The 12,743-nt window shown below is 44.4% G+C and overlaps 1 protein-coding gene across 1 annotated transcript in view; it reads left to right on the plus strand.

Annotated features, from left to right (window-relative positions):
* The first annotated feature begins 559 nt into the window (after positions 1-559).
* LOC124545894 (protein sidekick-2-like) overlaps positions 560-12,743 on the plus strand; it is a 1,033,035-nt gene continuing 1,020,851 nt past the window's right edge. The window contains exon 1 of the mRNA XM_047124853.1: positions 560-2,341. Coding sequence (XP_046980809.1) covers positions 2,275-2,341 — 67 coding nt within the window. The 5' untranslated portion in view covers positions 560-2,274. The remainder of the gene's footprint in view (positions 2,342-12,743) is intronic.

Here is a 12,743-nt window from a genome sequence, read left to right on the forward strand (position 1 = left end):
TTTCCGGCTGTCTATCTGTCATTCGACTACTGAGTCTTTACAGTCTAGGAAACTGTTGTATAAAGGACGCATATGCGGTGACGGAATGTCGTTCGCAGCACGCTAACTTGCTGTGGAGTTCCCGCTCACGCTAAAATGGTGTGTAGGGTGGCGCGGTCAGAGGCGGCGGCCGGCGTGAGCTGACCAACTCCCGGGGGACATTCGCCGCCGCCGCCGCCGCCGCCGCCGCCGCCGCCGCAGTTCCGTCATCGGGAAGCGTGGCGCGCCTAATAACCGGCGGCGCCCGAGCAGAGGGCAGCAGCATCGCGCGCCGCGGCGCCTTGCCCCCGCCCCCCCCCCCCCCCCCAACCACCGGCTCCGGATGCGCGCGCACGCAGCCCGGGCCGCCGGCCAGTGCCAGGCCGACCTCCGCGCCGTCATCTTCCGCCCCCGGCGACCGCGACGCCGCCGCCCGCTGGCGAGACCCGCCGCCCCCGACCGCGACGCCCGCCGCCGCCTCCGACTGCCCCAGACGCCGATGCCTGGAGGGTCGCCACCGCCTCCGGCGACGACGCGCTCTCTGCCCGCCAGTACCGCTGCCTGATCCACCACGAGTGACACTTCCAGGTCCAGTCCAGTGAGGCGGTTTTCCGCACTTGACACGCCTTTCCTGTGCCACAGTGAGAAAGATGGCACCTCTATTGCCGACACCCTCCTGGACTGTTCTCAGACACGCCGTGCAGAGCCAGTAAAGCGAGCCAGTTGCTGGTGAACTGTGAACCACTTCGCTGTTGCATGCTACGTGAAATTGCCGAAAAATCATCATTTCAGTGCGCCTACATGCTACAGGGTGACAGACCTAATCGCATCTAAATGCAGACTCTATTTTTTGCAAACTGAATACAGTAGCGGGCGACTCTAGTGCACTAAGTGCTCCTGTTCTTACTTGTGGACTGTGGACCACTTTGCTGCTTCAGGTCACGTGAAACAACCTCTTCAGTGACACTATTTCGAGAAACTTCAATGCATCTAACACTGTAACAAGTTTTCATGCGTAAAACAAGAGCCCAAATTCTGTAGTATATATATATATATATAACGATACAGAAACAAATAACACGGGAAATATTATACTTTACTACTACTTATTTTAGAAAGGCAGCTATTGGGGTCGTCTCTTTTATCACTCATCAACACTGGGCAGTTTCTGCTGTCGTAGACGATACTGCTTTGCAGTGTAAAATTAATAATGGGTGATCTCCCATCTATTCTGATTTGTTCTACTCTAAGAAGATGCAAAAATATGGCTTAACCATGGTAGTCACGTTAAAATATCTGTCCCAGCTGTGTTTATAGTACAAGCTTAGTACTGTCAGTGCGAGACATTTTACACTGTATTATGTGATTTTAAAACGACTTAAGGTACATCGTTGCCAATTCTGAAGTGAGAATTCTAAGAAGGTGTGGTTAAAACTGCTCTGCATTCGCCGTGTTCTGCGTGTATTGCCTTCTAGAGAGGGCTCATAAACGATACAGTGCGAACATCAACGTATTTACGACAAGAAGTCAGGTTTCATAATAACTTCAACGACGTTATGTAAGTTATAGAGTTTCCTGTCTGGTTACGCTAGTACCACATCGACAAAGACAATATTGATTATCAGGATGTTTTGATAGGAATACTGTGGCTGTTCTCTTTTCACCGACGAAGAATTTTCTAGAATTGTGGCAGCGGAACACGACAAAGTCCTCACCAGTGATATTTATTATCGAGACACTGCTTGAAGATTACGTGGGCGTAAGGCTGACCAACGGAAGCACAGAAGCTTATGAGGTTTGGTCTTTCTTCCACTTCAGTGTAATTTTACAACCGTTTTGTGTTTGCAACGCTAGTGACGTATTGCGTGGAACTGTGAGAATGTTACAGCAGGAAAACAGTGGCCGTTCTGACTTACACTTCGAAGGATTATAGGGTATTTCGGAAGCTCAGACGATAGAGTCCTCGAATCGAGAGAGGAGTACTTGTCATCGAGGAGCCTCTCGGAGGATACGTGAGCATTACGAAGTATCGCATTTGGGCCAGCTTTACAGGAAACTCGCGTGTGCGCGTGTGACCCGGTGACCAGCTGGATATGTCAACAGCAGCCTCTGGAGGCATCGCTCGACCGCGTGGGTCAGTGCCCGTGGCACCCGGCGCGCTTCGCCGCTGACGACCCATCCGCGACCAGCGGCACTTTGCCCAGCGCTCGGCGGCCGCCGCAGCGGACCAGGAGCTCGGCGAGAGGCGACTGAACGATGACGTCAGAGGCGGGATTGACCCGGTCGTTGAGCTGGCTGCTGCTGTGCCTGCAGCTCTGTCAGGGTGAGTACGGCAGAGCGCGCCTCCAACCCGCCGCCTGCAGGCTCTGTCCGAGGATGCCTTCCAGCAGGCAAAAGCGGCAGACATCTCGTGTCAGACGCCACGATCCTCCTCACAGCTGCATACCCAAGTCAACACTCGTTATTAATCAACTGGATTCTCAAGATAATGTTTACAGGATAATCTCTAAACCTCGTACGCAAGCTGATTGGACGAGCATCGCTCGTGCGAATCTCAACTTGTCCTTTTCTCGTACGATATTCTGTGACTCACGTATGAATCCTGGCGGGCAGATTCGGCGTTCCTAGATTTCTGGAAAGCGATTGACTCGGTGTCACCACGCAGACCGTTAACTGAAGGGCTAATATACAGAGTGAGTTCCCGGGTAAGTGAGAAGACTGTTAAGGGGGTTAGGACGTCAAACATGCCGACTTGGAGCAGGAGAGACACGACAGGACACTTTCATTTCCACTGTCTATACTTAAACAAATAAATTCATAAAGCTTTGTCAATATGACCGGCAAGGATTCAGGATTCACACTAATAACAGTGGGAGTTCAAAAACATAGCAAAGTAAATTTTTTTTACATGTGAAATTTCATCATTTTTTTACCTACTATTGGCTGAATTTGTTGCTATAGGTACACTTTTCTTCATAGGTAAGAGAGATTCTTCCATGAATTTTGCACAGCGTGCAAACTGTATTTACAGGTGTTTGAAACTCTAGAATTAATTCAGTTTATGAAAAAATGAATGAGCGGTTACATTATAAACTTCATTTTTAGAAAAAAACCCAAATTTTATAGTTCATTATCTCAATTTTTACCACAGCTTTTAATAGATTTGGAAAATTTTAGAGTTTTGCATTAAGGAGTTTTGTGTTTAATAAGCAGCTCAAAATTCATCGAAGAATCTGTTTTACATCTGAAGAAAAGAGTACCTATATGAACGAATGCAGCCAATACTGAGAAAGTGACGAAATTTGACATGTAAAAAAAAAAAACACTTTATTTTGTTATGTTTTTGAACTTCCACTGCTGTGAGTGTGAATCCTGAATCCTTCCAGCTCATGCTGACGAAGTCTTAGAATTTATTTGTGAAAGTATAGACAATGGAAATTAAAATGTCCTCTGGTGCCTCTCTTGCTCCAAGTCGGCCCGTTTGACGTCTTAGTCGGCCGGTGTGGCCGAGCGGTTCTAGGCGCTTCAGTCTGGAACTGCGCGACCGCTACGGTCGCAGGTTCGAATCCTGCCTCGGGTTTGGATGTGTGTGATGTCCTTAGATTAGTTAGATTTAAGTAGTTCTAAGTTCTAGGGGACTGATGACCTCAGATGTTAAGTCCCATAGTGCTCAGAGCCATTTGAACCATTTTTGACGTCTTAACCCTCCCCCCCCCCTTAAGTAATAGAAACTACTACGTTATCCTAGGTGGCAAGTGTTCACCAGAGACAGAGATATCTACAACTATATCTCCATCTCCATTCACACTGTGGAAACCACTCTGAAGTGTACGGAAAAGTGCAATTCTTCTTGTACCAGTTATGTGGGCTTCCTCCCGTCCCATTCACATACGGGGCGCGGGACGAATTACTGTGTAACTGCCTCTGTCCGCACTGTAAATAATCTATCTTTGAACTCACGATCCCTGGGGGAGCGGTAAGTACGAAGTTATAGTATATTTCTAGAGTCATAATTCAATGTCGTCTCTTGAACATTTGTAAGTAGACATTCTAGGGATACTTAGCTTCTGTCTTCAGGTGTCCGCCTATTCAATTTCTTCAGCGTATCTGTGGCACTCTCCCACAACTCTGCGACCATTCGTCCAGTCCGTATACCTTCTACAGCCCGACTTAGTCCTAATTGTCGTGGGTCCCACACACTTAAGTCATATTCCAGCTTGCTCCGCATGAGTGTTTTATATGCACGAGATATTCTCTCGTCGCTACACGCGAACTATTAGTACTACATAAAAAATTAACATAACCCTTTTGTAGAAAATTTTGTGTAGTTACATTTTGTACAGGTTTGAGGTTTCACTGGAGGCCACGGTTCTCGAGTTATTTAAGAAAAGCGCTTTCGAAGGTCACTTCTGCACGTTTTTCTTTAATAATTCGACAACTATGGGCTCCAGCGAAAACTAATCCTAGTTCAAAATTTAAATGTATTAAATTTCCTACGTCCTGTTCATTTTTTTCCTACTACTAACAGTTTGCACATAGCGAAGGAGAGAATGGGAAAATCTTGCTCGTGATATTTGAAGAGCGCTGCAGGTTGCAGCTGAATCTCCGCGTGTATAAACGGTTTGGTGGAAACAATGAGCAGCAATCTGCGACTGTTTGCTGACAATGCGGTAGTGAACAGGAAAGTGACGTCTTTGGATGAGTACGGGATGCAGGACGGAATTTTAATTTGGTATGATGCTCGGCAGCTTGCTCTAAATGTGAAAAAGTGGGAATCAGTTCAGGTCAGTACGAAAAACAATCCTGGGATAATGGAACACAGTATTATAGTGTGCACTTGAGGTAGTCACATCGATTCAGTACCTAGGCGTAAAGTTGCCAACTGATATGAGATGGAGCGAATACGTAAGGTTGGTAATGTGAAAGGTTAATTTTCGACATTAGTTTATTAGCGGAAAGTTAGGAAAGTGTAACTCATCTACAACGGATACAGTGCATAGAACACTAAAGCGACCCAATCTTGGGTATAGTTCAGCGGTTTGGCATCCGCACCAACTCGAATTAAAGTAAGACGTCGAAACAAATCAGAGGCATGATGCCAGATTTGTTACTGGTAGGTTCGATGAACACACAAGTGCTTACGGAGATACTTCGGGAATTGAAATGGAAAGCCCTGGAAGAAAGACGACGTTCTTTCCGCGAAAAACTATTCAGAAAGTTTAGAGAACCGGGATTCGCTACCAACCGCAGAATGATTCTACTCCGACAACGTAAACCTCGCTTAACGATCATGGAGACAGGAGAAATAGACCTCTTACAGAGGCATACAGACAATCGTTTCTCCCTCGGTCTGTTTGGGAGTGGAACAGGAGAGGAGATAAGTAGCAGTAGCACAAGGTACCCTCCGCAAAGCACTGAATGCTGACTTGCGGAGTATGTACGCCGATGTAGAGTTGTATCCAGTCCATCTCTTATACCTTGGGAAGTACATCAGGTTACTATGCGTCGTAACCACATGGGAGAATGTTGGCTTGTAACAACTTGGTGCTCTTGTGGTGGTACACGATACAGTTTACTGGTGGTTACTGAATAGTAATCCCAAATTACTACGTACAGTTTACAAGACAAACTGCATATCCCTTGCAAATATTGTCTCGACATTTGGTTGTAACTATCTTTCCTTTTGGACACCTTATCAATTTCTACTCTGCTTCCGTTTCCCACTGTTTCACCCTTATCCTACGATAATTAGTGCCATAGCACATGTAAGGAGCATCAAATGCAACGTCTGGCCGTAGAGCACATCATATAAACGCTACTTATACAACGTAACAGCTGATGCAGTGTGTCAAGTGTTCCGATGTGACGAACTGGTGTTCAGTCGGAGCTAAAGCTGTTTTGTTGTACCGTATAAGTGGCGTTGACATGTAGTTCGCTGTATGGTCAGATGTTATCTCCGATGCTCTTTACGTGTGCTGTGGCACGGAATGAATCACTTTAAAACTGCCATAGAGCCTAAATTATAAATGAGACCAAAAGAAAAGTTAAGAACAGTCAAACTGAGACAGTATTGTAATTTAGACAATGGTACGAGTAATGTGCTGATATAACGTTGATTGCGATGCATCTTCATTAGCCACTGCTAATAATGACCGACGTCCTATACGTCCATTATTGCATCGGATTATCACTGTTTTGAGTGGTTACAATGCCTAGTAACTACATCAGAAGATGATGGCTTAAATTTTAGTTTTAATTCCCCATAGAAAGCTATTTAGCAGCACTACGGAGGCAATAAAATTTGGCATACCAGTTAGTGGTCACTTCAGAATAACTCCTGTGACAGACTTTAGGTCAGTATGCTTACGTCTCGCAATACAGGAAATCAAGGTCAAAATTCACGTCACAGTATCCGTGTCGAGCCAAAAGAAATCATTAGAGCACACGAAAATAAAGACATTTCGTGTCAGTATCATGACTGCTGCGTAATAGTTTATAAGTAACTGGTATATTTATGAGATATAATTCAGGTAAAATCTCTTGCTGAGTCGGGCGTTAGTAGGGCGCTGTAAGACTTGTCTTTAGTTCAGTAAACGTCCGTTCCCGAGGGGTTGGAAACGCTCTGTTAGCAGTGTCTTTTACTTTTTGTTGAGAGAGAGAAATCTATAGCAAAATTTGTTTATTACTACTTTTATTAAAGAACTGTTACAACGAGAGGGAAAAAAATAATTGTCGTACCTGCCTACAATTTTGACGATTGAACGTTGGTAGATGTTCTGAGTTATTCGTATTTCTCTCACGAACCATGTTATCCCTTTTTTAGGGAATGCGAAGACAGAAAATCGGTCACGTGTTACGCAACTGTTGCTAGTATCTTTCTGTCGCTGTCTTCTGTTTCACCCTCTCCTCAATCAGTGTAAAATCTTTCTTGTATCAAAGAACAATACTTAATTTCATTAAAAATTTGCCAAAGAGTAAAAAATACTGGAAGTACAATACTGCTTACCAAGCCCACAAGTACGCAAGTTTTCTGAGGTGTTCCAGCGAAAGAACATCCCTCCAGGTACATCCGTAATTTACTGAAATCGCAAACTCAGCCGGCAGCTGTGACCGAGCGGTTCTAGGCGCTTCCGTCCGGAACCGCGCTGCCGCTACGGTCGCAGGTTAGAATCCTGCCTCGGGCATGGATGTGTGTGATGTCTTTAGGTTAGTTCGTTTAAGTAGTTCTAAGTGTATGGGACTGATGACCACAGATGTTAAGTCCCATAGTGCTTAGAGCCATTTTTTTAAATTTTTAGGTTTTGGGCCTGACACGTATATGAAATATGAACTGTTATGACTATTCCACCTGGCCTTGAAGTGATCCTGCGTCATGAACATTAGCATCGACTTTTTGGAAAGAGGTAGTCTAGTGACCTACATACTTTCACACAAGTTAAATTCGAGTTGCCCCGAGTAGTATAATGAAGTTTGTCAAAATCGATGAGAGGCGAGGTCAGGTCCCTCTTCGTGATATATGACTGTAACTGTTACAGATTTAAATATATTGATATAACGTTTTACCAGTGCTGAGCTGCGTCCACGAATTTTGCTTCGTTGACTTCTGGAAACCCATGCTCTTTATGGCAACATCTTTGGCCTTGCTTCCACATCAGAGCGGACAACAAATTACATACAAAAGACGTACAAACTATTTTATAAACGGTACACAGTAGCCTACGATAGATATCGGCTCAGTAGTAAACCGACTTGACACTTGATGGCACTCACTTCACAATGGAAAGATATGTTCTGAAACGTATTATGCTTAGACAGGTGACTCAATAAAGGTAGCTGATCTGAAAATACTTTCCCCATGGATTCAAATTTTGTAACTGAACATTTCCCTGACTTCATAGTTTTTATTGACTTTCGTTGTTTCAGCCACGTCTTTCTGATACATCAGCGTCTTATATGTTTAATCTGTTGATACCGTTATTCATATCGACGGGTGTTAAGTAGCGGCTGTCACATGCAGTAGTTATAGCTCAGCAGCATACGACGCACTTTACGGCAATGTTCAGATACAACAGCAAAGTTATTCGAGATAACTGAAAGTACGTCACGTAAACTACTAACACACGCATAGTAACCTTCACAATCTAAAAAATCTCTGATATAACCCTCCCCCCCTCTTATTTTACAAAAGTCCATTATAGTCCCTTTCTCGCTGGCCGGTGTGGCCGAGCGGTTCTAGGCGCTACAGTCTGGAACCGCGCGACCGCTACAGTCGCAGGTTCGAATCCTGCCTCGGGCATGGATGTGTGTGATGTCCTTAGGTTAGTTAGGTTTAAGTAGTTCTAAGTTCTAGGGGACTGATGATCTTAGGAGTTAAGTCTCATAGTGCTCAGAGCCATTTAGTCCCTTTCTCAACTCGCGCGTCGACAGCAGACTGCGTCCGCTTCAGTCAGCTGTTCCCGCCTTCGGCCATGCACATGTGGGGCCTCACCTACGGATTGCCGTAACTGCACCTTGGCGTACTCACAGAGATACAAGGCTGAGCAGAAATGCTGCAAATTGTTACCTGTTAAGCAGGTAGACGGGAGGGAAACAGTTTGCGAGCTCAAATGAAAGAGAAATTGGTCACCATGGTAAAATTTAAATAAAAAATAACAAGTGTCTACAACAAGTGTCTACAACATTAAAAATGCGTTCTCGAACGACCAATGCAGTGAAGTATAGTGCATAAGTTGGATACAATGCAGCTGTAAAGAAAGTGCGTATCAAACAGCAGAGCGACCAATTCTAGAATATTTTTTCCAGTATTTACTATTCTAGAGTGTTGTTCCCGTATTTGCCATTCTTATTAAATAAACAACAGCAATTGGCATGGAACGATTTCAGAGGCGCCCTGCAAGAATAGCAATAGGCCAATGTAGCCAATAGTAAAGTGTAACAGAAAACTCGAGTGACCTAAATGGCAGTCCACAGAACAAAGACGACGTAATTCTTGCGGAACCCAGTCAAGTAAGTTCAGAGAACCTGTATTTGCATGGTAGTGCGCGACCAGTCTGCTGCTTCCATTTCGTAAAGCGCTTAGGGATCGTGGGAGGTAGATAAAAATGATTATGGTGCAGAGGTGTACGGACTGTTATTTTTTCCTCGCTGAATATGCAGTGGAATAATACCGAAAACCTCTAATACGGGACGAATTATTTTCCGACCCACACCGACCGCTTGGTTGTGAAGTAAGCGCATGTAAATGCAGGAGGAAAAAGTTTGAGAAATTGGTTGAAAACAAGATACTATGTAGAAAATAAATGGCTCTGAGCACTATGGGACTTAACATCTGTGGTCATCAGTCCCCTAGAACTTAGAACTACTTAAACCTAACTAACCTAAGGACATCACACACATCCATGTCCAAGGCAGGATTCGAACCTGCGACCGTAGCGGTCACGCGGTTCCAGACTGAAGCGCCTAGAACCGCACGCCCACAAGGGTCGGCCAAGATACTATATACATCATGAGATAGAAGATATAAAAGACATATAGGAAGGACGTTCCAAACTTGTTACGAGGAAGATTAGTACACATAAAGTCTTGGTAAGAATGGCAACTTGGTAAAAGTAAATTAAGGGAACACAACAGGACATCCGTTACAGGAGATATTAAAGAAACGAAGTTCGACCTACAGCAGGCGCTGGAAAAAGCTGTTCAAGAAACAACTTCTAAACTTATTCTGAACATGCAGACGGGACACGGCAATACTAGTTTTGTTAGTGACTCTAAAGACAAGTTTTAATGGTAAACAAGGTATGACTCTTTCGTACTTCGCATGCGAGTATATTACATACAACAGAAGTAGTCATAGAAGGTGTATTTGAAAAGTTCGGTGAACCGTCTCCAGTAACAAACAAAACAAGAGATACAAAAAAAAAAAAAAAAAAAAAAAAAAAAATACCATCATTGGCCTTCAGAGTAATCCGCATGAGCTACAACACACTTCTAACACTGCTTGTACAGCTGTTGGAAACTGCCACCAAATACTTGTTGTTGACTGCCAAACGACACAGCACAGCAATCGGTCGTCCTTTTCTTTCAGGCTTTATCAGGCAAATCTAGATTTCGGCTACTGCCTAGCCATTATCAATGCATTATTTCATAGTATCAATGGATGTCCTAGCACGTCACTGACATATTGTTGCCGGCCGGTTTGGCCGTGCGGTTCTAGGCGCTTCAGTTGGAACCGCGTGTCCGCTACGGTCGCAGGTTCGAATCCTGCCCCGGGCGTCCTGAGGTTAGTTAGGTTTAAGTAGTTCTAAGTTCTAGGGGAGTGATGACCACAGATGTTAAGTCCCATAGTGCCCAGAGCCATTTCAACCATTTTGACATATTGTTGAAGTAGTCTTGAACGAACTGTGACAGAATCCCGAACAACAGGGGACTAACGTACTAGGACATACATTGATACTATGAAATAGTGCACTGACAATCACCAGGCATTAGCCGAATCTAGATTTGCCTAATAAAACGTAAAAGGATGACTGATGTGCTCTACCATTTGAAAGTCATATCACAAGCGTTGAGAGCACCCACATTCCTAATGAAAGGTAACCTGAGTTGTTGTGGAACCGCTCGCAGCTCCGTGGTTACGCGTTGATGTATATCCGCTTCATTGCGGCAGATGAGAGCTGATGCTACCATCGTTAGTAGGCTGTTTAGGTTCTTACATAGGTAACGCCACCGCCACGTAGCGCTCGGAATCTGTTGCTGTGTTTGTCTCTGATTTTATTCCATTGTGCCTAATTTTTGCTGTGTTTGTCTCTGATTTTGATCCATTGTGTCTAACTTTTGAAGCTTTTGTCCCATTTGTTGCATTAATTGTAATAACGATGCACTGGTGTCTGAAACATGTTCCTCAGTGCTTTTCGGCAGTGAATTTGCACCGGCAACATTCAAATTTTGAGAAGCAGAAAATGTGTCTTGACTTATTTGAGAAAACGGTGAGGACCCAAAACCTGAATCTACAGTATTTGCGAAATTGCGTCCTGTCATTTCGGATTCTTGAGGCGAGCTGTTGCCGACCGATCGATCGATAATGCTTCCCTGTTCACTAATTGTGTCACTGTCTACACCTTTATTTGCAGCCCGCTCCATTTCCTTATGCACAATTACCAAATTTCTATGTTTAACATTAGTTAATTCACTATACGGGGGCGCTAACACACTGCTTTCGTCTTCACTGTCATTTCTCAGTTTACTTTGGAGCCTGGTATTACGTTTCTCACACGCCGTTATTGTCACAATATTTCACACAATAACACAGAAAAGCACAATTTGAAAAGCAAAATAAGAAAACACATTAACATAGCACTGAAAATAATATCTCGTTAATCGCAAGCGCAGCTGCGAAATACTTGGTGTAAATCTACATGCATGCCACAACTGTTTTACTGTACAACAATGAAAGACTGCAACTACAAAGGAAATGCTCTCTACAATTACGCGCTAGTAATAAACAAAAGCTACACTGAAACTTCCTGGCAGATTAAAACTGTGTACCCGACTGAGACTCGAACTCGGGACCTTTGCCTTTCGCGGGCAAGTGCTCTACTGGCAGAGGTAAAGCTGTGAGGACCGGGCGTGAGTCGTGCTTCGGTAGCTCAGATGGTAGAGCACTTGCCCGCGAAAGGCAAAGGTCCCGAGTTCGAGTCTCGGTCGGGCACACAGTTTTATTCTGCCAGGAAGTTTCATATCAGCGCACACTCCGCTGCAGAGTGAAAATCTCATTCTAAAAGCTACACTAATTACACAAACCACAAGAAAAAATTCAGAAGATTCCAGTGAGGTATCCTCGGCTAAGGGTCGACATATGACACGTCCCCTTAGAAAAATTTATGAATGACTGTGCTGATAAACCTCTTACATTATCTGCTTTCCAAGCAGCTGAGAAAAACTGAACGTACTCAGACATTACTCTCTTTACTTATTCTGATCAACACTAAAGTGACACACAATATTTTTTAGCGCAACGCAATCTGACTTTCAAAAATCCCTACAAAAGAATGGCCCTGACTAACAATAACCTGTACCTTTCATGAATCACTTAACTCACAAAAATCTTCATTACTCGAACTACTGCAATACAGCGAGCGCCAATACTGCCAGCTAAATGAAAGATTCTAACTACTGAAGGCACTAACTACTGATAGGCATAGTTAGCAAATGAAAGATTTTGATAGAGAACAAACAATTTATTTACCTTAATAGTGTTCAAAAGTCATAATATATATCAGCTCATGACATCCAGTCTTACGAATTTACTCTCTGATGGATCCGCTCTCAAAACTCCGCCATCTCTCCCCCCACATCCACCACCGCTGGCGGCTCACCTCCAACTGCGCAACGCTACGCGCTGTTAACAGCCAACTGCCCAACACTACAATACCAAATTCCAACAATGCCACCCAGCCACAGACTGCACACAGCACAGCCAGTGATTTTCAAACAGAGCGGTACGTGGCGGTGGCGTAACCAGTATAACAACCTAAACAGCCTACTTACACCACTACGACCAGGAGACCGAGTACCAGGCACCGGTGTGCTGTTCGTCGTCTTCCCCGCCTTCCTTGGGCTGAAATTCATGATAGATCTATACCACGCTGTCGAGAAGAGCAACCAACGTCGTCGTAATATTGGATTGTGTCAGCCGAGGCGAGAAAGACTATGAACAGAATGCCGTC

This window comes from Schistocerca americana, chromosome 8 (assembly GCF_021461395.2).
Source record: "Schistocerca americana isolate TAMUIC-IGC-003095 chromosome 8, iqSchAmer2.1, whole genome shotgun sequence".
Lineage (NCBI taxonomy): Eukaryota > Metazoa > Arthropoda > Insecta > Orthoptera > Acrididae > Schistocerca > Schistocerca americana.